At 36.0% G+C, this 24,662-nt stretch overlaps 1 protein-coding gene across 4 annotated transcripts in view; it reads left to right on the top strand.

Moving 5' to 3' along the window:
- The window catches only part of LOC111792861, a 33,816-nt gene that overhangs the window by 4,285 nt on the left and 4,869 nt on the right, over nt 1–24,662 (top strand). For 3 of the 4 annotated variants that reach the window (XM_023674469.1, XM_023674486.1, XM_023674494.1), the window contains 11 exons: nt 2,129–2,198; nt 6,517–6,598; nt 10,729–10,793; nt 11,087–12,055; nt 12,185–12,247; nt 12,326–12,372; nt 12,943–12,988; nt 13,091–13,165; nt 20,398–20,516; nt 21,661–21,742; nt 24,134–24,259. In XM_023674469.1, coding sequence (XP_023530237.1) covers nt 2,129–2,198; nt 6,517–6,598; nt 10,729–10,793; nt 11,087–12,055; nt 12,185–12,247; nt 12,326–12,372; nt 12,943–12,988; nt 13,091–13,165; nt 20,398–20,516; nt 21,661–21,742; nt 24,134–24,259 — 1,744 coding nt within the window. Of the gene's footprint in view, nt 1–2,128; nt 2,199–6,516; nt 6,599–10,728; nt 10,794–11,086; nt 12,056–12,184; nt 12,248–12,325; nt 12,373–12,942; nt 12,989–13,090; nt 13,171–20,397; nt 20,517–21,660; nt 21,743–24,133; nt 24,260–24,662 lie in introns of all 4 variants that reach the window. The other variant, XM_023674478.1, reaches the window with a different exon arrangement.

Genomic DNA, 24,662 nt, shown 5'->3' with positions numbered 1-24,662 from the left:
GGGAACGCAACACTTTCAAAGCCATTGGTGAGTACTTGGGTGGATTGGTCAGTATTTCCTTTAATACTTTAAACTTGCTAAATTTGACTGAGGTTCATATAGAAGATAAAAAGAAATTGTGTGGCTTCTTTCCTTTTTCTATTGAAATCATGTACAATAGAAACATGGACAAGTTGGTGATATTGACTCTATTGGTCTCATATGTCCTCCATCGAGAGCCTTTTTTAAAAGAATTTTCAAATCATTTGGATTTATCACGTTTACATCAGGTAATGGTTGATAACGGGGTTATTTCAACGAACGAGCAGAGTAATAATGTGGCATTAATGTAGAAGTTAATGAACATTGAAATGCCCATTATATACATGATTAGAATTCTCACGGAGCCCTTAGCATGTAAGGTCTGGTCGAACTACTGGTCTCCCTTGTTATCCTAAATGGATTTGATGCTGCCAGCATTGTGGTCTTGAATGGATTAACCGTTTCTCACTCAAGTCCCAAAAGTAATTTAATTGTTAATGGGACTTTTCCCGTTGTTCTGGATCCAGAACCTTCGCCAAGATTTATTCTCTCTCTCTCTCCCTCTCTCGTAAACCATTAGCATTGAGTACTGAGGATGTTGGAAATTGCATAATGGTCGAATCAGCTTTAAATGTTACAATGTTTGTTGAAGGATTGATTAATGCGGAGCAAAATAATATTTTTTCTTCCTTGAATGATGCAGTTTTAACTTGTTTTAGTTGAAGACTTTCATTATTCATTTGCCTGTTGAGGCGTTAAGTCCTGAACATGTTCAGTGCTGAGCGATTTAGTAAAGCCTATCCATATTATTACTCAGAAGAAGGATTCAACTTCATTTATTTACACTCTCCATGAGAATTCAACTTTCAATGAAGATATTTTAGAGGAACCTTGTTCTCGACTTTAAATAATTGAGCAGATTGTTAAATTTCCTTTCGTTGTTCAAGATGAGTTGCAGACTACAACGCTGTTATTTCAGCTTCCAAATTTTTCCACTAGCATTAAAGAAAAGGTCCCAGAAATTCATTGAAGCCTACCCTCTCCATTATTCTCGGAATAAAGGTCCCATTAACCTCCCTCTATAATTGAGAAATTTGGGTTCAATTCAGACACTTCAGAAGAATATTGCTCACACCTCTTCTAACTCCCTTCATCATTGCCATCAAATTCTCTTTAGCAGCGTACACCCACCAAGTCACTTCTTTCAGTCTGTTATTATTCCTCACTGGGTTCAGATGTTGTATTGACAAATGATGTCCTTACTTCTAATGTAAATAACGACCCTTACTTGATTTGTCCCCTTATTGACTTTGAAAGGGAGTCGGTCGTTAGCTTGAGTAGTGTGAAATATGTTTTAATCATTGCATTGACACACCGGTTGGAAACAGAGAAGGAATTTTTTTCTATGGAAGATTATTCAAAATGAGCCTCCTTTGAAATCAGTTGTTGGAAAACCTCAAGTAGTTGTATCGGCAATAAATTCCCCTTCAATTCCTGCCAAAATTTCTTCTCTTATAAAGGTATGTGGCCTTCAGTGGCTGACAGATACATCTCCGTCCCCTCTAGTTGAAGCTTAACAGGTTTTTGTTGAGATAAGAGTAATGAAGATAATTTCATGGAACACTAGAGGTTTTGAAGATAGATCTAAAAAGAGTTTTTTTTTACGGAATTTTTGAGTTTGTATCGTTGAGAATTAAGTCTCTTTTCATTTCCTTCACCAAATTTCAAAAAAAAAAAAGAAAAAAAGAAAAAAACCAGTGCCCTGACTTGGTGTTAATCCAACAGACATAAAACAGTAGATTTTGAATCGTCAATTGGTCGTCGAATATCCCATATGATGTGATTGGCTGGATGTCATGCCTCTTCTGTAGTCATCTTTATTCTGTTAATCAAACTAAAGGTTTCTTGTTCATGGTGCCAAGGGTGAGTGTGTTCCTTATTTTCTTATTTTAGTTGCTACTTTTTACTTTCTAAATGATCTTTTTCAAAATTGAGGGACCTTTTTATATATATATATATATATATATATATATATATATATTTGTTATTTTAGCTTTTGATGGATTTATAACTTTCCTCTGATTACCATGCTAACATGTTATGACAGGACAAAACAGCCAACATGGAACCAGGACTTCACTCTTAATGTCAAGGATCCTTCATCTAAATATATTCAGGTAGCATTAACTTGGGTCAGCCTTCATGCGAACAAATTTTGCTTTACCATTCCATTTTTAGAAAGTATTTCATTTTGTACTTGAAAATAAAGATGTTTTATGTTTGGTACTGCTAGGGAAAGTCTAGAACATTCATTTGTCCATTGCTACGAGTTTATGGGATGCCTACTTTATGCTATTGGGTTCATCATATGCATCCTATCAATTACTTTTTGTCTCAAGTGGTTTGGAATCCTAGGTCCTACGGAGGGTCTTAGATGAAACTCGAATTAAACCACTAAAGTAATGCCTCATTGCATAAAAAATGCGTACATTCTCGTAATGAGAAGGTAAGTTTGTGGATGGTGCAACTGTTATAGTTGTTGAGAACTGTCATTGCCATCATTGTTGCAGTTAGTCGTAATCACCATTCTTATCCTCAGTTGCTATTGTTGTGGTTTTTTTTTTCTTTTCGTTTTTCTGGTCTCCCTTTTGCGGGGTTGTCAACGTCTTTGGGTTTTATCTTCTCCTCTATCTTCCCATAACCATCTGCCAGCGTTATCATTGTCTTAGCAGTCACCATTGTCGTCAGTGGTTGTTGTCGTCCTTGTTGCCGTGCACAATCATTTTGTTCTCGATGTTGTTTGGGTTTTCTTTTCTCCTACCTGGTTACTCCATTTCTTGCTCTTCGTTCTTCTTTGCCATCCTCCTCCTTTGCTAGATTCTTTTTTGCTTCAATTTAGATTATTGGTTTGTTGCTTTGGTTGGGTTCTTCTTACTTTCAAGTTAGTGTGGTTTGGTTTGCTGCTTAGATTTGGTTTCGTGAGGTTCTTTGCTTTCCTGGTTGTGTGTTGTTGATCAAAGGCACTTTGTGATGAAGCATAGTAGTTGTATTGACAACAAGTACTTCCATATTTGGTTTGAAGATGAGCATTTCTGTTGTAGATTTGGATCTTAAGCCAGCCATTCTTCTATCTTTCTCTCACCTTCGTTGTAGAGTTGCGCCCAATCCGTCCCTACAAGGTACTTGGTCAACTCAAGGAGGTTATGGAACTCATGACTAGGTGCTAGGACCAAAATACACGAAACAGTAACTCATAGTCTTTGAAAACCATAACTAGCACTTTATGGCACATAGTGATAGTCCAACCCATGACTGGGCAATAATGGGCTATCCAATCCCTAAATCATGCATAATAAGCATATAAAGGCATACAACATGCTCATTAAATGATAATAATCCAACGTCAGTATACTAGAAAGCATAGAAGTCTAATGATTTATCAGAGTTCACCATCATGCGTGCAGAAGCTATAACTATAAATAGAACTAAGTGGTAAACGTTCACATTATCTTAGCACAATTATCATGAGGCTAGGTCAAAGTAGGCTCCTAAACATAATACTCAATCATTGCTCTCATTCCTAATCGACTCCTACAAGTATTTCTTAGGAACTTGCTCCATATGGTTACTTACTTGATTGTAGACTTTTTGAGCTTGATTCAAGTCTTCGAGCATATTCCAAATTTCTCCAAAATTCCTCAGTATGCCCTAAATCAAGTCAAAAGAATAGTAAAACGACTAGCTTCAATTTGACAAAGAGAAGGTTGAGAAACTAACCATTGACTGTATCGTATCTTCTCCAACTTGTGTGCGTGTCATTTTGCATTTCTTCCTTTTTCTAATTTTTTAAATTTTGAAAAAAATATTTTATTTATTTTCTTAAAATTCCAGGTGTACAATGTGCTCCACCTCCTTTGCTAAATTTGTTGTTTTCTCAAGTATATGCTAGAAGGAAAGTCATTTTAGAACCAATACAAGTTCAAACATTCGACTTTACTCGAAATAAAGGTGCAACATTAGTACCAATAGATGATAGACTCATAGCTTTCAGAAAACCCACTAGAGAATGCACAAAATGACCCTTATACTCCCGTTGAACTATATCTCTCTGGAAAGATTAACTCTTATCACATAAGAGTTTCATAGTGAGTCTATATTTCATTGTTATACGTAACACGATTTTTGAAATTTTATCCAAGAGAATCGCAAGATGCTAGGAGAGAAGAAATGCATGCTTTTGAAAAGAATAACACGTGAAAAGTTGTGGATAGGGAAAAAGGAAAAATTTAGTTATCACAGTAGAGGACAAGACTGATGGAATGTTGAAGAGGTATGAGGTAAGGTTAGTAGCTAAGATGAATACTATGACCTTATTGTTATTCTTGATTGCCAACTTAAATATGCAACTCACATATGATGTGAAGAATGCATTTTTCACAGAAATCTACATGATTATTCCTCTAGGATTTGAAAGCTCAAGAGGTATAGTTTGCATCAAGAAAGGCCCCGTATAGATTAAAACAATTACCAAAGGCGGGGTTTGGAAGATTCACAAAGGTAATGAAAGACTATGGGTATAAGCGAAGTCGGGATGGGAGGAGTTTCATGCATCTCCAAGTCATAAGCTTCCGTAAGATGAGCAATTTTGTACAGAGGGAGGAGGATGAGAAATCTGTCACATTTTTTAAGAAATTAGATCTTCAACATACGACTCTTCAAAATCAATATCATCAATTTTATTTTTTGTAGGTTTTAAGACTGATTCCACCCTGTGCTCAATCTAGTTTCAAATTTAGCATCAAAGTCATCATCACAAATAAAGGAGATTGAGAAGGTGATATGTCTTTCGTCGAATGAATGACTCCTTTAGTGAAGACAAAATTTGGACCTGCTGAAGATAGTTCTTTAGCTGGTTGGATTTGGAAGGAGATGGAGACTGAAAGTTCCTTGTTTATAGCCAAAACCTTCAATTTGGAGTCGAGATCCGAAGAATTTGGTAAAATGAAGCATTTTGCTTCATCCTGGGGGTTTTCCTAAATTTTCAAGGGAGGTAGACTTGCTCTTCTCCAAGCCACACTTACAAATCTCCCTATATATTATCTTTCACTTTTCAATATGCCAAGCAAGATTGGTCAAGATGAGGAGAGATTATTTCAGAATTTTCTATGGAAGGAGGACATCCGGAACATGCATTTATTTTGCAATAGGGAACAAAATTCTTCTCCCCTTGGATAAAGGTGGTCTCGATTTTCATTCTTTGAGGGATAAAATTAGAGCCCTTCTTACAAAACAGATTTGGCGATACAATAATGAAAAGGGTGCTCTATGGAGGAAACTTAATAAGGGTAAATATGCCGAACGCCCCATGTGCAGTGGTCAATGTTAAACACTGCCAATGGCCCTTGGAACCCTGTTATCAAACACCAAACCCTTATTACTCAAAATTAGTCATCATATGGGAGATGAAGCTACAACACTATTTTGGACTACTCTGGTTAACTATCATCCCATTGGTATCCTAATACCCCTTTTATAAAGGCTGTCTAAAAAGGGTGTTGACTATGGTATCTCTTAGTGTAAATTGTCAGCATTGAACACTAAGCGTTGCCAAGGGTTCTGGGCACAACCTCTTGATGATTTTTGACCTCGTTGTTTTCTATGGTATCTCTTGGTGTAAATTCATATAGTGACGCTACCCTTTTAACTACTAGGAAAATCTTTTGTAATTCTTCTGGATTACCCACCCTTTTTGTAGATTCCATACATCAATGAAATTGATTCCTATAAAAATAAAAAATAAAATAAAAAAATAATAAACCAAAAGCTTCAAAATGAGAATCATCACGAACAATATTCTTCATGTTAGGTTACGTAACTGATTCCATAGTGCTCATGTAAACGTTAGATTCAACATTAGAATCATCATCATGTGAAGGAGAAATACGGTCTCTTGCCAAGTAGATAACTCTTTTGGATTCAAACGGGAGGTACTATTTGGTTGCAAGTATCGGAGAGTAAGGAATCAAAAGGTGAAAAGACAACTTGCTTCACGGGGGCTTAAGGACTTGAGCAGCTTTCTTCAAGTCAATCGAAATCCAAAGAATGTTTCCCAATTGTTGAAAGAAATGAAGAACTGGCTTCCTTTTTTTTTTTTTGGAGAATATGGCATATTCTCCAAATAAAACAATTCTTTACAGGCTTTGTTGACTCAAAAGGTGATTAGTTTCTTAATCTACAAAGTACTATTTCAAATGAAATTTGAATCAAAGACTTCCTGCCAAAGGAACCCACAGTATTAGTAGTGTTTACGAGCTTAATTTAAAAAAAACAAAAAATAAATAAATAAATCAAATAGTTATCATTTTATGTATTTACTTTCTATTGCCTCATGTAGTTGACCATATATATATATACATATATGAATGTTTATTTATTTTATTATATAAGTAGTTCGATTCATAATTTTTGAATGTTTATATATCAAGCAAATCTTAGGTTGCTGCATGGGATGCAAACTTGGTGACTCCTCATAAACGAATGGGTAATGCAGGCATCAATTTGGAATCTCTTTGTGATGGTGAGGACTGATTTAAAATTTCTTACTTTATACATTTTGGAACTGAAGTATTAATATAATGTATGACTGACTTTCGTTAGTCTTGAGATTTCAGCTTTTTACTCATCTACTCAAGTTCTTTTGTTATCAAGTCATTAGAATCATGGATTTAACTAGTTTTTATTGTTGTTAAAATTGTTTAAAGTGTTAAACTAATTAATTTTCTATAATCCATCATCTTAAGCATTTGGACTCATGGGTGATTTAACATGATACTAGAATAGGAGGTCCTATGTTTGAACTCCTATAGTGTCATTTCTCTCCAATTAACATTGATTTTTACATGTTGGGCTTTCTACAAATTTCCAAGTCCACAAGTAAAGGAAATGTTGAAGTGTCGATATAATTCATTTACCAAAACTCATTAGCTTAAGATTTTGGGTTCATTGATGATCTAATCGTTTCTTTAACAAGAAACTTCTTATTGATATTCAAGGGAGACAAACTCTCAAAAGCAGAGTCTTCCAAATCTGTTGCTATAGCTTTTGTTTTGTACCTCTTAGAAATGGCGGGGTAAGCATCATTGAGCTCTTGTTTGAGTTGGAGAAGAATCTCTAACTTCTTTTGAAGATATTCTATAATGCAAAGAACCATTTCATGATTAATCAATTCCAGCTTCCCAAAAAGTTGTGCAAACCTAGTTGAAAATTTATCCATAACAACGGCACAAAGGAAACATTCTTTAGATTAGCTTGCTTTAACATGTATCTTTGGACATGCATTTGTCTCCATAAAGAAGCTTCATAAGCAAGGCACAAAGGAATGCACTAGAAGACTAAATGAGGAGAAAGTGTGTAAGGCCTACTAGAATAATTAAATGGAAGAATGGCCATTGCAAAAACAGTTGCTCTTGAATGATAGATAGCCGAAATTCTTCTTGGAAAAGGAAATGCCATAATAACTTTGAACTTAATGATTCATCATTCATGCATATTTATGCAACCCTGAGCTATGAGAATTTAATAAAAGCTTCAACTTCATGCCCAATATTTGAAATTGAACCATCTTGAAATTTGGACGGCTTGGAGACATCCAATGCTGAATTCGAATTTAGTGTTGTCATAATGCTTCAAAAAAACATCCTCGAAAAATGCAAGTTCAGTTAAATATGGAAAAGATAGAAGTTTCTCTCCTACAACATTAAAGGGCAAAACATGAGACGTGCCCCAAAATCAAAATTAATGGTTTAATTTTTTACCATCCTTATGTCCTAGGAATTAAGGCAACCTCTAACAGTTCAAAATGCAAAAAAGTAGAAAATGTTAGCTTGCTGTCTTTTCTTCTTTATTTTTAGAGAATTACATGTCCCAATTGCAGGGAAAGACGACTAAATCTAAATAGATAGTTAATCTAAATTCCCTAGATACTAGGTAATCTAACTCGATAAATCTACAAAAAAATCTATAGTTACTAGTCAGAATAAATCTAAACAATAATCCTACATACTAGGTGAATAAATCTAAACAAGGATCCTAGAGACTAGAGACTAGATACTAACTTATGAATTACACAAATATCTCCCAACTCAAATCCTTCGATGTGCATGGAGAAAACTTCAAAACCCCTAAATAAAAAGTTAAATCTCCTACTGAGTCATCAATAAAGTTTTTTCTCTAATGCATGAAAAAACTTCTAATCACTTAATTAAGAAACTTCAAACAAATGCATGATTCTCTTTGATTCTCCTGTGAAAAAGAAACTATTTTCAAAGTTGAAGACCACATGTCTCAATTTGAGATCGAAGTTTGATAGGAATAGAATTTGAAGAGGACGAATAATCCACTAAAGAAGGTGGGAAGGATCAACAGGGGAGGAGACTCTTGATGTTCATCTTGAAAAATTAACCCAAGAACGTTTGCGAATGAATCTTGAATAGCATTATCAAAAACATTCTCCTAAGCTGCAAGTTTAATTCCACACTGTTCACGTTGACCACTGATGTCACATTAGAATCATCTGAATAGGACATGGAGGAGACCTGCGCATGGAGGGATCTTTGATGGATGGTTTTTTTTTAGTGTTATCTCCAAATCACTCAAGAAACATTAGAAAGAGTGAAATACTTAAAGAGGCCTGGTGTGAGGGCTCGATTATTGTTGCATCAAGAATAACGATTTGCTGAAGTGAAAGAGCCAAAAGATTTGAACATGATTCTTCAATTGTATCCAAGTTAAAATTAGAATTTTAAAAAATGGTTGTAAGTTAAGAGCCTTTTAGATGAAAAGGACTCTCCACAATGGTACNAGCTCTCATGCCTTTGCTTTGGACTTCCCCAAAAGGCCTCAAACCAATGGAGATAGTATTCTTTGATTATAAACCCATGATCATTACCTAAATTAGCCGGATGTAGGACTTTCATCTAACACCTCCCCTCGAACAAAGTACGCCTTCCCTTAATCGAGGCTCGGCTCCTTTTTCTTTTGGAGTCTTAGTCATTTTTTACTATGCCTTCGAGGAGGCTCGACTCCTTTTCTTTTGGAGTCCTTTGTTCGACATTTGAGGATTTACTAATCTATTGGCACGACTAAGTTTAGGGCATGGCTCTGATACCATGTTAGATGAACACGACTCTCCACAATGGTATGATATTATCCACTTTGAGCATAAGCTCTCCTAGCTTTGCTTTGGGCTTCCCCAAAAAGCCTCACACCAATGGAGAGAGTATTATTTGATTATAAACCTATGATCTGGGACTTTCATCCTCCAACAGAGCCAACCCTTTTTTTCAGGAATAAAAACAAGAAATAAATTTCAATAAAACAATTTTTTAACTTCTTGAATACTCTAAGGGTTTTGAGTCATAGAACCAAGAAACTTTATAGGGCGTACTTTCCTTACTCCTAGATCATTAGGAGGCACGATTGAATTTAGATCATTATCAAGAATACGGGCAGAGGCATCATTAATAATTTTGAAATCTCAGTTGTATCAATAAAGCCGATTGAATTAATTCCATTTGATAAAACCAAGGAAAATGGTTGTATCTGCAGATCATTATCATTAATATTATTTTCTTTTTCATGATGAGAGATACATTCATCAATGAAAGCTGTCATTTGAGAAGCTCCTCTATTAATTCTTCCCACCTCTTCGAATCCTATTCCTACCAAAATTCTCCCTCTCATTGACACTTGGATTTATGTTTGTTTGAAGTTTCTTATTTAAGTGATTAATAATTCATAGTTATTTTATGTGTAACAAGGAGTTTTATTAATACTTCATAGTTGGAGATTTGACTTTTTATTTAGGGGTCTTCGAGTTTCCTTCATGCATGCACTCTTCATTTTCTGCTCTTTCTGTAGATATTGAAGTTGTCTTTTGAAGCTTACCTTTATTTGCTTTGGTTTATTGCATTTTGAAGTGCTTGAGACGGCCTTAATTTCGCACAATTCGGGGATTGTGAAACATTATTAGTATTGATTTGGTGGCCATGTCTCGTGAAGTTTTTAGCCTTCAACATTTGTTTATGAGACAGAAGTTCTAATTTCTTCAATATTCCCAAGTTTCAAGTTAGTATGGTTTTCAACATTGTGCATGATGATGAAACTTTTATTCATCTCGTTAATTAAATATTTTTTTTGTTCAAGGTTGAATTAATATTCATAAAGAGTGATGTATAAAATTGAAGTTTCTAAGGTGTTTTCTTTTCTGTGAAAACTTTGTCTTCGTTCCAGAGCGGCTGTTTTTGCACTAATTCCCATCAAACTTTAATGGTAAAAGAAAATAATGCTCTCAACATTATTGAATAACCTGAAATTGAGAAGACACTATAATAGGTCAATGAATGCTTTTTTTAACCGGAAAATCGTCTCTTGTGCAAGCAAATAATGAAATAAAATGATGAAAGAAGAGAATCTCATCTTTCCCACCCTAATCACACCCTAGGATCATTATCTAATGTAATGGAAAGTACGTATATTCAGTTATACACTGATGGAAATCCGTTGAATATCTTAAGCTTAGACTTCATTGTTGAAATTACTTGAGCGATAGCTATGGAGGAAGCTAGAAAAGAGAATGGCCTGCCTATTATTGTTTGTGGTTTAATGAAAATAAACGTGTAAACTGTGAACAAATGTGTGTTTTGCTAGGAGATTTGCATGATGTATCAGTGGAGTTAGAAGGGATGGGTGGAGGTGGAAAGTTGCTATTGGAGGTAAGTTACCCTAGCAGTTTATGGCAACTAAATGTAGCATTCTCGTTTATGTTTTCTTAATTTACTGCTTGTTGTAGTAACTGTTTTGTTTAGGAGCTTTACCATATTCGTTTCTGTTTATATGTTTGTAACTCAAAAGGTAAATTTCTTTTCATTCTATTTTGTTTGTTTTAGATCTAGTAGGATAATGAACTTTTGAAGGTTTTGGTTCTTGTTGGATAATTAAGTTTTGCTTTCTTAAAACAAGTTTATGGCTCTGTGATTGATGTTTGTTTGTTAATGGTGTCTCTCAGATCAAGTTTATGACTTTTGATGAAATTGAAGATGACAAACGATGGTGGAGAGTCCCCTTCATTTCTGAATTTCTTCGCAGTAATGGTTTTGCATCTGCTTTAAACAAGGTTGTTGGGTCAGACACCGTGTCTGTAGGTCAGTTTGTAGAATATGCTTTTGGGAAGTTAAAGTCATTCAATGACGAATACCAATCAAGTGATAATTTATTAAGCAAGCAAAAAGACAAAGAGGATATACCTTCATACATGCAGACTAATGCAGAAGTCTCTATAACTGATATAAGCGATCCCGAAGAGGATGAATCGGATGACGATGCAACAAATGATAATACTAAGGAAACTGGACAGTTGCTGAAAGAAGTGACACAGAGTATTTTAGCAAAGCAATTCGATAAACATTTTTGGACAAACTTGGCTGATGTAACAAATCAAAATATTGTCAAGAAACTTGGTCTTCCCGCCCCTGAGAAATTAAAATGGGATGGATTTGAGTTATTAAATAAAATTGGTTTGGAGGCACGAAAGAGTGCTGAAGCAGGTTATATCGAATCAGGGCTTGCAACTTCCAAAAGTTTGGATGTTGATCAGGAACAGAAGAACATTAAAATGGACTCAACACTAACGGATGTGAAGAAAATTACAAAAGATCTATTAAGTCAAACTGAGTCTGTTTTAGGGGGATTGATGGTTCTGACAGCAACAATTTCTCAATTGAACAAGGAATCTCAGATAGGTAAAAAAGATACTGAAGATGAGGGCTCCAAAAAAGTTGGAGAGAAGCTTGGTAGTTCAGGGGATGGATCATTGTTGGATAATAGAAATTCTGAGGAAATGCGAGCGCTTTTTGCATCTGCAGAAAGCGCCATGGAAGCTTGGGCAATGCTTGCTACATCACTTGGCCATCCTAGTTTTATAAAGTCAGAATTTGAGAAGTTATGTTTCTTAGATAATGAGTCTACAGACACACAGGTAAAGTTTTCGGTTTTCAGAATGGCTCTAATATTGTAAAGTTGTGCCTAATTTTAGTGATTGAATGCCATAGCATTAGCAAATTTTGCCCAATTTTATTGTTTCAGTCCTAACTCTAGGAGTCTACAGGTTGCAATTTGGCGTGATTTTCGACGGAGAAGACTAGTTGTTGCCTTCAGGGGCACAGAACAAGTAGGTTATTATGTTGATATTCTGTTAACTGGAGTATAACTTTCCATGTAATAAGTTCATACCTTTTAACTTCTCCAGTCAAGATGGAAGGACCTAAGGACAGACCTGATGTTAGCTCCCGCAGGGTATTTATTTTTCTTTCCCTCGAAGTACAATCCCTTATTTGTTACTTTGCACATTTATCAATTTCATTGTTTGTTATGGAACGATGGAGAAGAAAAAAGAAAAAAGAACGTTGTTCATGGGATAACCCTCTCGAATAAAAAGCCATATACCATGGTAACTGTGGTAGTGCTGTTTATTCTAGTTAGTTAAGTTAAATCAAGGGGAAATAGAACTATTGCATTTTTAATGTACTTGAAATCACTAGCCTAGCTTTCCCATTTCTTTGCCAAGATCTATTTGTATGTTATTTGACCGGATCTCAGGAGAAGGGGCTATTTGACCCTTCATCCTTTGAATTTTAAATAGAAAGAGCCACTCTTTCTTTTGAATCATAGGGAGAAAGGGGCTAATTAGAAAACAATTTGCATAAAATATTTCTGCAAGCATTGGCCAAAAAACGGTAAATGAGTGAGCATATGGCCATCTGAAGCCTTTAGAACTTATGTGAATAAAATGCGGTTTTGTTGTGGTTTCATATCAGCTTCAGTTCTACAATCTTTTAACATGTCGCCTATTTTCTTCTGTCTTAGGTTAAATCCTGAAAGGATAAGTGGAGATTTCAACGAGGAAATTCAAGTAAGAAATATTGTTATTTTATTACAGGATATTTATTGTTCTGAACTCCATGCACAACCTGTCTTTGCTTAATGTTTATTGATGAATATCTGATTATTCCAGGTTCACAGTGGATTCTTAAGTGCATATGATTCAGTACGAATGAGGATTATGTCCCTCATTAAAATGGCTATTAACNAAAGAATAGAAAGACAAGAAAAAGAGAATTACTATAGAGGCAAGAAATAAAAAAAGAGATGGATGCTTAAAGGATACAAACTCTAAAAGGAGTGAAAAATAAAATTTAGAAAAGAACTACAACAAACTAATAATAGCATTCCAGTTTTTTTAAAAAAAAAAACGTCTTGCAAAGAGAAACCATTAGAAATGTTAGAAAGAGGATTCCTACCATGTGGATGCACTAATTTGAGTTGAATCAAAATAGTCCCTCCAAGTCATTTGTCTGAACTTTTTCAACTTCTTCCAGTATCATCTCTACTCAATTTCAAATTGGCATCAGTAAGAGTGTTGCGAGGAGAAACATTTTCCAACCTGAACTTTTTCAACGAGTCACTAATATATTTTTGCTATGAGATAACAATCTCACCACCTTTTTGATTGACTTCAATCCTAAGAAAGTAATAGATGAATCCATTTCGCTCATTTCAAATTCTCTTCTTAAGGAATTCTTCAAGTCATCATGCATCAACTTATTATTTTTAGTAAAAAGTAAGTCATGGTTAAAGGAATGACCTTGATGTAAGGAATATTTGTGTGATTCTTAGCCTTAAGTTTAGAGAAACGGTTAACCTCTCTAACTTATCTGTAATGTTATCTAGTATCTAGGAATTTATTTAGAACTTTCATTACTCCTGGGATTTAGTCAGCCTTTCTGTATTATAAAAGACATATGTATCTTAAGATCAATATAAGAAGTAAATAGTTGCTGGAAATCTGATTGTAACCAAATCCTTGTTAGGATCGCACAACAACGCACACGCTCGATCTAGATGATCACAAAGAAAAGGATAGAGAGAATTGCAAGGAGAATTCTGGCGAAAAGGATTTTTTATTGATGACTTCAGGCATGTACAACAAGAGAATACAGAGAATAGAAAGTACATTTCAAAGCTTTACTGGACGGGATAGTTCAGTCTACTAAATATAGCTTTACCAGATTTAACCATCTACTATATATAGCTATGTACCATATATAGCTTTACCGGATATAGCTTTACCATATATGGCTTTACCAAATATAGCTTTACCGGATATAGCCATTGACCAAGCTATAAATACAGGGAGCAGACTCCATAACTCAACAATTCTCCCACTTGGAGACTGATCCTACACCATACCAATTAGGGCTTTGCATAGCTTTAATTTTCCAACATCAACACATTTTGTCAACATGTCTGCTGGATTCTTTGCACCCTCTATCTTCTCCAAACACATATCGCCTTCTTCCACTAACCTGCGAGTGAAATGGTACCGTCTTCTAATGTGTTTTGTTCTTGAATGATAGACTGGGTTTTTCACCAACTGTATGGCACTCTGACTATCTGTATAAAGGATCTTCTTGCACTGCTTCCGGCCTAATTCTTCTAGATAGTCTGTCATCCATATCATCTCCTTTCCAGCTTCAGCTATGGCCACGTACTCAGCTTCAGTAGATGAAAGAGCAACGCATTTCTGAAGCTTGGACATCCAACTCACTGCTGTTCCATCTATAGTGTAGATATACCCAGATGTGCTCTTGCTGGAGTCTACATCTCCACTCAGATCAGCATCCACAAAACCTTGCAGAACTACTTTGCCATTGCCATAACAAAGTGTAGTATTGGATGTACCTCTCAGATATCTTAGAAGCCACTTCACAGCTTCCCAATGTTCCTTCCCTGGATTTGCCATGTACTTGCTAACAACTCCCACTGCATGTGTTATGTCAGGTCTAGTGCAGACCATAGCATACATCAAACTCCCAACTGCAGAAGCGTACGGAACTGATGCCATGTGCTCACGTTCCTCAACTGTCTTGGGAGATTGCCCCTTTGACAATTTAATATGATTTGCCAAGGGGGTAGTCCTGGGTTTAGCGTTATTCATCTTGAATTTGGACAACACCTTCTCAATGTACTGCTCTTGGGATAGATTTAATGTGCCAGCAGATCTATCTCGAGAAATCCTCATCCCAAGGATCTGCTTCGCTGCACCTAAATCTTTCATCTCAAATACTGAAGACAAGCTTGCCTTCAGGTGGTTTATCTCCCTCATACTTGATCCAGCAATTAGTATATCATCCACATACAGGAGTAGAAACACATAAGAATCAGTGTATTTCTTGAGGTAGCAACACTGATCCTTTTCACTTCTGTGGAAACCACTCTTGCTCATGAAGGAGTCAAACTTCTTGTACCATTGTCTCGGTGCTTGTTTCAGTCCATACAAGCTCTTATTGAGCTTACACACCATGTGCTCCTTGCTTGGAGCTGCAAATCCTTCGGGTTGTTGCATATAGATCTCCTCGTCTAGATCTCCATGTAAAAATGCCGTTTTTACATCCATTTGCTCAAGGTGCAAATTCTCCGATGCAACAATACTCAGTAGAATTCGGATAGTAGTTAATTTCACAACTGGAGAAAAGATCTCAGCATAATCAATGCCTTTTCTTTGTGAATATCCTTTAACTACTAACCGAGCCTTAAACCTCCTTCTGCCATCTGGTTCAACCTTGATTTTGAACACCCATTTGTTCAACAGAGCTCTCTTTCCTGTAGGCAACTCAGTCAGCACCCACGTATTATTCCTTTCAAGTGAGCTCATCTCATCATCCATGGCTTGCTCCCACTTAGTTGAATCTTCCACTTGTAGGGCCTCATCAAAGGACTCTGGTTCTCCTTCGTCAGTCAGCAACAGATAGTGTAATGAGGTTGAATATCTATCTGGTGCTCTGGTAGTTCTGGATGATCTTCTCAACACCTGCTCAGGTGCAACTTGCTCCACGTCTGGTTCTTCAGCAATAGGATCAGCAGTTTCTTGAGCTTCTGTTGTACCATCACTGTGTGAATTTTCTTGCCACTCAAATTCAACTCCCACTTGCTTCGTAGTCTCAGAGTTTATCTTCTCTCTGTCCTTGTACATGACATTTTCATCAAAGGTCACATCACAGTGTCTTAGGATCTTCATATTTTTCTCATCCCAAAACCTATACCCGAACATGTCAGAGCCATAGCCTATGAAGTAGCATTTCACAGCCTTAGCATCAAGCTTATCTCTCTTCTCTGGATCAACATGAACATACGCAGTACAGCCAAAGGTTCTCAAGTGAGAGTACTTGAGTTCTTTTCCTGTCCATACTTCTTCGGGCAATTTGAACTTCAAGGGTACTGACGGCCCTCTATTAATCAAATATGCTGCTGTGTTCACAGCATCAGCCCAGAATGCCTTTGGCAATCCAGAATGAATCCTCATGCTTCTTGCTCGCTCATTCAAGGTTCTGTTCATCCTTTCTGCAATACCATTTTGTCTTGCCTTACCGGGAATTGTTCTTATTAATCTAATTCCCTCAGCTGCACAAAATGTTATAAACTCTGATTTGTTGTACTCTCCTCCATTGTCAGACCTCAGGCATTTGATCTTCAAGCCGGTCTGATTTTCAACTTCAGCTTTCCACTTCTTGAAGGTGGTAAACACATCTGACTTATGTTTCAGAAAGTAAACCCATACCTTCCTGCTGAAGTCATCGATGAAGGTGACGTAGTACCTTGATCCACCAAGTGATGAAACTGGAGATGGTCCCCAGACGTCTGTATGGACCATTTCCAACCGCACTTTCTTCGGTTCTCTGGCAGCCTTTGTGAAACTAACTCGTTTCTGTTTGCCCATAACGCAGCTCTCACAAAGACCCATATCAACAGATTTTAAGCCTTCTAAAGCTCCTTTCGCAGTGAGCATCTTCATTCCTTTGACGCTCATATGTCCAAGTCTATTGTGCCATAGACTTGAATTGGAAGCACTCTCAGCAGCAGCAGTCATGTTTATACACTCTGCAGTAGTGTATAAGGTTCCAGATTTTGTGCCACGCGCAACAACCATGGCGCCCTTCACAATCTTCCAGGAACTCTTTCCAAACTCTGCTGCATAGCCTGTGCTATCCAACTGACCAATAGAGATCAGGTTCTTCTTGAGACCAGGAATGTATCTGACATCTTGTAATGTCCATTGATTTCCTGCTGGAGTTTGTATGGAGACATCTCCCTTTCCTTCAATCTCCAAGGTTTTATTGTCGGCAAGATACACCTTCCCGAAATTTCCTGATTTGAAATTTCGAAACAATTCCTTACTTGGAGACGAATGGAACGATGCACCTGAATCCAAAATCCAGGATTCAGCTGGGCTATCCACACTAAGGATTAAAACGTCCTCAGCATCTTCTGTTGTGTATATAGAATCATCATCATCTTCAGATTTATGATTCTGCTTCTTCTTTAGCTTTGTACAATCTGTCCGAAAGTGTCCTTTTCCCCCACAGCTCCAACACGTTACGTTGGGTTTGTTTGGAGATTTTCCCCGGTTCTTTGATTTTGAACGCCCATGTTTGTTTGAGCTCTTTGATTTGCTTCTTCCCCTTCGATCAACACTGAGAGCATTGCCTGATGAATCTCCAGTTTCCCGTTTGCGAATACTTTCGCTGAGAACTACATCTCGAATTTCATCAAACTTCAGTTTATCAGATCCTCGGGAACTGCTGATTGCGGCAACAACAGTATCCCATGACTCGGGTAAGGATGACATCAAAATCAACGCTTTAATTTCATCTTCGAAATTAATTTCCACCGAACCCAGTTGACTTATGATCATATTGAATTCATTTATATGATCCGCAACACGTCCACCTTCAGACATCTGTAGATTGAACAATCTACGCATCAAATACACCTTGTTCATAGCCGACGGTTTTTCATACATATTTGACAGCGCCTTCATCAGATCTGACGTTGTCTTCTCCTTGATGATGTTAAACGCCACGTTTCTGGATAGCGTCAACCGGATCATCCCTAAGGCTTGTCGATCCTTGAGCTTCCACTGTTCCGTGGTCATGGTATCCGGCTTCACCCCCAACAGAGGTTCGTGAAGATCTTTCTGGTACAGATAATCTTCAATCTGCATCTTCCAGAAACCGAAATCGGATCCATCGAACTTCTCAATTCCAATCTTTGAACTTTCCATCTTCACAGATCGTGGTGAATTTTGCCTTGCTCTGATACCAGTTGTTGGGATCGCACACGCTCGATCTAGATGATCACAAAGAAAAGGATAGAGAGAATTGCAAGGAGAACTCTGGCTAAAAGGATTTTTTATTGATGACTCCAGGTATGTACAACAAGAGAGTACAGAGAATAGAAAGTACATCTCAAAGCTTTACTGGACGGGATATATGGTTCAGTCTACTAAATATAGCTTTACCAGATTTAACCATCTACTATATATAGCTATGTACCATATATAGCTTTACCGGATATAGCTTTACTATATATGGCTTTACCAAATATAGTTTTACCGGATATAGCCATTGACCAAGCTATAAATACAGGGAGCAGACTCCATAACTCAACAATCCTAACCCAATTAGTGAAGCTTTCATAACTATTGATCATTCACTATGATCAAGTTTTATTCGAAGCCTTTATAGTTGCTGCCACCGTGACCAAATTTCATTCAATCTGCCTTTGGTACGTTCCCCCCGATCCATTTTCAACGGTTAATGGAAACCCAGCCAAGTATCCTAGCAAACCACAACTTTCTGAACAATCCAGCAAGCCTCATATCCTACCGCCTCTCTGCAAGCCATATTTAGCAAGCCAAGATCCCACCGCAAGCCATATTGCACTCAGAATCCAATATCTAGCAAAATCCTAGATAATCTACTTTCAATTTATTACCGTTCTGCAAGCCACATCTAACCCACTTTCAAACCACCGCCTCTAATCCACTGCTTCTAATCCCACTTTCAAATTATTACTGTTCGCGATTATTATTCGTAGTAAACCATCGCTTTTAAACCACTTCCAATTCCACTTTCAAATACAGTATCCAGTAAATCCACTTTCAAATCCTTGTAAACCACTATTCTCACGTTCAAGCCTAGAAACCATATTCTGATTCTAACCCACATTCAAGATTATTCCTATCGATTCTAACTCATTATTTCCTATCTCCAATATTCCACTTTCAAGCCCACTATTTCCTATATCCGGCAAGCCCACTATTAGCACTTTATTCATTTGTGCAATCTCTCTATTCCTCAAGTCCACCATGTTCAAGTAAGGATTTTTTCGTCATGACTTGGATAAATTTTGTTTTTAGACTAAATTTTCCTTCAAACTAACACCCACTAGTTCATCATGTTAGAAGAATAAAAAATCTCAAAGAAAGTTCCTACAACCCATAAGAAGGGTGACCTTCAACCCATCTGATTGTGTCATATCGACTCAACAAAAAAGAAAAAAAAGAAAAAAACTTCCTCAAATGGTCTCAAATCGTGTGACAACCTTAAGGGAAAGGGAAAACTTCGATATCTCAATGGACTAGGACCAACAAAAACAGCTCCTAGATTTATTGCATGGGACACGGAAGACTCTATGATAATGTCATGGCTCTGGGATTCTATGTAGTCATCCATCAGTGGTACATGTATGCTTTTATAGAACACCTAAGCCATATGAGTTTTTATTCATCATATTTACTCCAAGGCTAGAGATGCTGCTCAGATCTATGAAATCAAGATCATGAATGGAACTATGTGAATATGTCAATGCCTTGCAAACATTTTGGTAGGAACTTGACTATTATCCGGTATTCGAGATGAATTGCACTGCAGATGTAATTCTGAAGAAATTTATTTAAGTAGATCGTGTCTATGATTGTTTGGCAGGTCTCAACAACCACTGCAGATGTAATTCTGAAGAAATTTATTGACATAGATGTGTCTATGATTTTTTGGTAGGTCTCAACAAAGAGTTTGACCAAGTCTATGCTCAAATCATCATAAAAAGAGGGAACACCATTCTTGAAAGAAACAGTTTCCCTTATTCAAGCAAAGATAGCAAAGAGAACCTTATGCCTGATAAACAACTCATTTAGATACATAAGCCTTGGCTGTAGAGAAAGATAGGAACAACAGAAGACGAAAGAGACAATCAATGGAAGAGTAACAAAGACCATTTATGGTGTACAATAATATAACCATACTGGCAAACCCAATAGACACCAAAAGGCTATATTAGCCATGTCATTTCTATTGTTTGACGTTCTTTGAGGTTCTTGTGTAAAACACACACTAGTGTTTCTATGCAATATTTTCAAATCAAGATGGGTTGCCCATTCTGAACTCTTTCTTATGCACTCTGTTTGACTTATATCTCTTTTCTTGCAGTGATGATTGTGCTGAGCCACCAGTCAAATGGCATGTTTATGTTACAGGTCACAGTTTGGGCGGTGCACTAGCTACACTTCTTGCTCTTGAACTTACGTCCAGTCAACTTGCAAGGTGAGTTTATTTTCTACATGAAGAGGTGATGCTGGACCGTAGGAGACATTTGGAAGATTGGAAATAGTTTAATATTCTCAAGTCCTTGATAAACTTGCTTGCAGGATCATTCTTAAACTAGACTTGCTAGATCGAGAATAATATCATAAACATTTTGATATGATACAATTAATAAACTAGCTGAAGCATCTTGAAATTGAAGAAAATAATTTGCAATTAATGAAATGTGGATAGAAAGTTATAAATAGTGCAGTTAAGTGGTTTTTAAATCAACCAACTCTTCGTCAAAATAAAATTTAATGATGTGAAAAACATTTTCTTATGCATTAAATTTTACAGTAAACCAACCATGGATAAGAAATTGTTATTTATAATAATCTCAATTAAGCAATTAGTTTTAAAGCCAAAGAACTATTAAAATTATCTCAATTAATCAATTAAAAGATTAAACATTTTCAGCTTAATTTATTTTACAATATCTTCAATACAACTAACATAACATGATTGATAAATATGATTAGGATTGATCCTAGCACGAATAAGTATTTTTCTATAATTTCAGATTGAGAACAAACATGTCTTTTCAATAAGTTCATACAAGCACAAACAGGTCTTTGGCTATATCTTTACTAGCTCTCAGGGATATAGGGAGTTGATTGAAGAGCTTCTCCTTCATACACCTTTCTATCAGAAAAAGATATTTGTGTGGCAGACTAGGATTTGTGCTATTATGTGGGGTCTGTGAGGCAAAAGAAATAATAGAATCTTTCGGGGTGGCAGAGTACTTCTAGTGATTTTTACTCCCTTGTTAGATTCTCTGGGCATCGTATTTAATTATTCTTTAGGTCTCACTTTACTTGACTGAATTCCCTTATTGTGGTTGGATCCATTTTTTTGGGTTTCTCCTTTTTTTATATGTCCGTAATTTATTTTAACACCTCCCTAGCATATATCCATGTTTGTGCTTGGAGTGAATAAAAGTTCAGTTTTTCATCCAAGAAAAAATTCAAAGAGAGATACTAATGCTACCGCATAAATTATCCTACTTTACTAATTTGATTGGCAAGAATTGGAAGGTTATCATTGTAATAATATACTGCAATCAAAAGGCTTGCTTACCCTTTTTTTCCTTTCTCTAATTTAGGCATGGGGCAATAAATGTGACCATGTATAATTTTGGATCTCCTAGAGTTGGCAACCGGCAATTTGCAGAAATTTATAACAAGGTACTTGCCCCTTCTTGTCTTCTTATCTTTATTGTTTTATGTCCGTAAATATAGAACATTCTCATCGTCTTAATTTGTTCATCTTGCTGGCTTCTTTCTCCCTCTTCTTCTGGAAATTTGTGTCACGTTTTTTGGAGAAATTATTGTTCTTATTTCACAAAGAACAACCCATTTGTCAGTAAGTAACGAGAGAAGTTTCAACTAAGAACACTAATTAAAAAAAGAAAAGGATACTGAAAAATATTCAAATATAAAAGACTAATAAGCAAAACATTATTATACTACACAAATCTGAACTCCCCCTCAAAGCTCAGTTGTATAAAGCTTGAAGCTAGATTTATCAAAGTTTCTGGGGTAATGGTTTGGTGAGAATGTCAACAATTTGATGGCAAGATGAAATATAATTTAGCTCCACTTTACTATTGTTTACCTTATTAAATATGGAAATCTATGATGGACAAAATTTTTGCTATGTTTATTGCTGATTGACTAGCACAAAATATGAATGAACTAAAAAGTTTAGTTCTTTTGAAAGCTTTTGAATCCACCTCCCTTTACAATTCCTCAAAGCTAGAGCTCGATTTTCTGCTTTGCACTACTTCTTGCTACAATTGTTTGCCTTTTGGTTCTTCGAGTGACTAAGTTACTCCAAACATGATAGCGATATCGAGATGTAGATCTGTAATCAATTAATTCTCTAGCAAAACTAGCATCAATATAAAGTTCAACTACTCAGTTTGATGACCGACTTTCTAAACAATACCATGACTTGTAGTGTCTTTCAAGTATCTTCAAAGTCTATTTATGGGCCTAAGTGACATTTGTTTGGACCTTTCATAGATTGACTAACCATACTAATTGAACATGCAATGTCTGGTCTAGTATGTCAAAGATAAATGAGCTTGTCCACAAGTCTTTGATACATGCCCTTGTCAAGTGGAATTACCTCTTTAATTTGATGTTGGACTAAATTTTTATTCATAGGTATTTCAGCAGGTTTACACCCAAGATTTCTCGTCTCCTTTAGTAAGTCTTGGATATATTCATAGAGTATGTTCATGCGGAGAAAGGACAATATCAATCTCAGATTTTGTCACTACCATTCATAAAAAGCATCTTAAACTTTCCAAGTACTTGGTTTCAAATTCTATTTCTAGCATCTTTTTCAGATTATTGATCTCCCTTAGATCATCCTCTGTATTGATAATGACATTTACATACACAATGAGGAATGGAGTTTAACCATTTGAGGATTTCATGAACAAGGTTGATCGGCTATCCATCCAACTACGAGGATATTGTTTTATTCCATAGAACGATTTTTTCAACTTACATACCAAGACTTATTAATCTTATTTTTCATTCCTAGAGGATCTACATACAAACTTCTTGTGATCACCATTCAAGAATGTATTCTTGACATTAAGTTGATGACCAGACCAATCTTGATTTAGAACTAAAGATAAAATGACATGGACATTGTTCAATTTCACAACAGGGGCAAGGATGAAACCCTTGGCCACAAGGCTTGCCTTTCAATATTGTTATTTGACTTTATTCAAGGGTGAAGATCCACTTGCAGCTAATAGAGTTCTGATTACTATCAAGAGCTGTTAACTTCTTCATCTACGTTTTTCTACTTGGGACCTTTAAGTTCATCTTTTATAGCAAGTGAGATTTGAATATTGTCCAATTGAATTACAAAGGCTTAGTAAAATTGAAGCAAATTTTTATACGCCGCATATTTTTCAATGGGATGACTTGGGTTGAATGTGGGTCTAGGTTTAGGAAGTTTGACCATGACGTTTATGTTTCTTGATATTTTAATAATATACTTATTTTAATATATCCAATCCAAAATAAATATCAATATTAAGTTCATTTAAACGTGTAATGAATCAATTTTTGGGGTGTAGAACTATTTTTTTTTTTTTTTTCATTATTATTATTTCTTATTTTTATATTATTTTGATTTGATATGCAATTATTCATGAATCCGCATTGTGTCCTTAAATCTATATTTCTTTAAATCTAATAAAAATTTGTAGAGATTATTCTAGACAAATAAAATATTGATAAACTACAAAAAAATGAAAATAATTACTTATATTAGTATCTTTTTTAAATCGTTTGAGGCGAGGTGAGCCTTGAGGTGTGCCAACGATGATAAAGATGAAACCTCTTTGCCTACACATTTGAAGTTTTGCTTTCCAAACTTTAAGTACATAGAAAATCCAAATGGTGGCCTCTCCAAGTGTTAGACATGTCAAATTTGGTATATATTATGTATGAACATTCAATAGAAATTTGATTTTTTGCATTCGAAAAGTCATTCCAAGTCATCCTAATTTGACCTTAGTTTCATTTGCAACTTCAACACTAATACTGCAGAAAGTGAAAGACAGCTGGAGAGTTGTAAATCACAGAGACATTGTACCAACCGTTCCTCATTTGATGGGCTATTGCCACGTGGCTCAGCCAGTGTATCTTGCGGCTGGAGATCTGAATGATGCATTGGTGAGTACTTACTATGGCCTTCTTTCTTGTAACGACCCTAAATTTCCACATACTCAGAGTCGCTACTAACGTCTCATGCTCATCTATAATGCGGAAATATAACTCTTACATGAACATAATTGATAACGTAAACTTCAAAAAACGTTTAAAACAACTCCTTCTCTGGAAAACACAGCCATGGTCTTACGTGTTTAAATATGAAATTTAGAGAAAACAAAAACAAGTACAAAATAATTTAAAACAATGAAATGCAAAACAACCTATTCTAACTTGAGACTAGAAATTTAAATATGAGTCTACCCTATGCACGTGCCACAGTCTCTGCTCGCGATGCCGCCGTCCTCCGTACAAGTGCGCCTTGCCTTTACCTGAAAAATGATGTGGCACACGGCCTGAGTATTTC

The sequence above is a fragment of the Cucurbita pepo genome, chromosome LG01, assembly GCF_002806865.2.
Source record: "Cucurbita pepo subsp. pepo cultivar mu-cu-16 chromosome LG01, ASM280686v2, whole genome shotgun sequence".
Lineage (NCBI taxonomy): Eukaryota > Viridiplantae > Streptophyta > Magnoliopsida > Cucurbitales > Cucurbitaceae > Cucurbita > Cucurbita pepo.
This window is presented reverse-complemented; position numbering and strand designations above follow the sequence as displayed.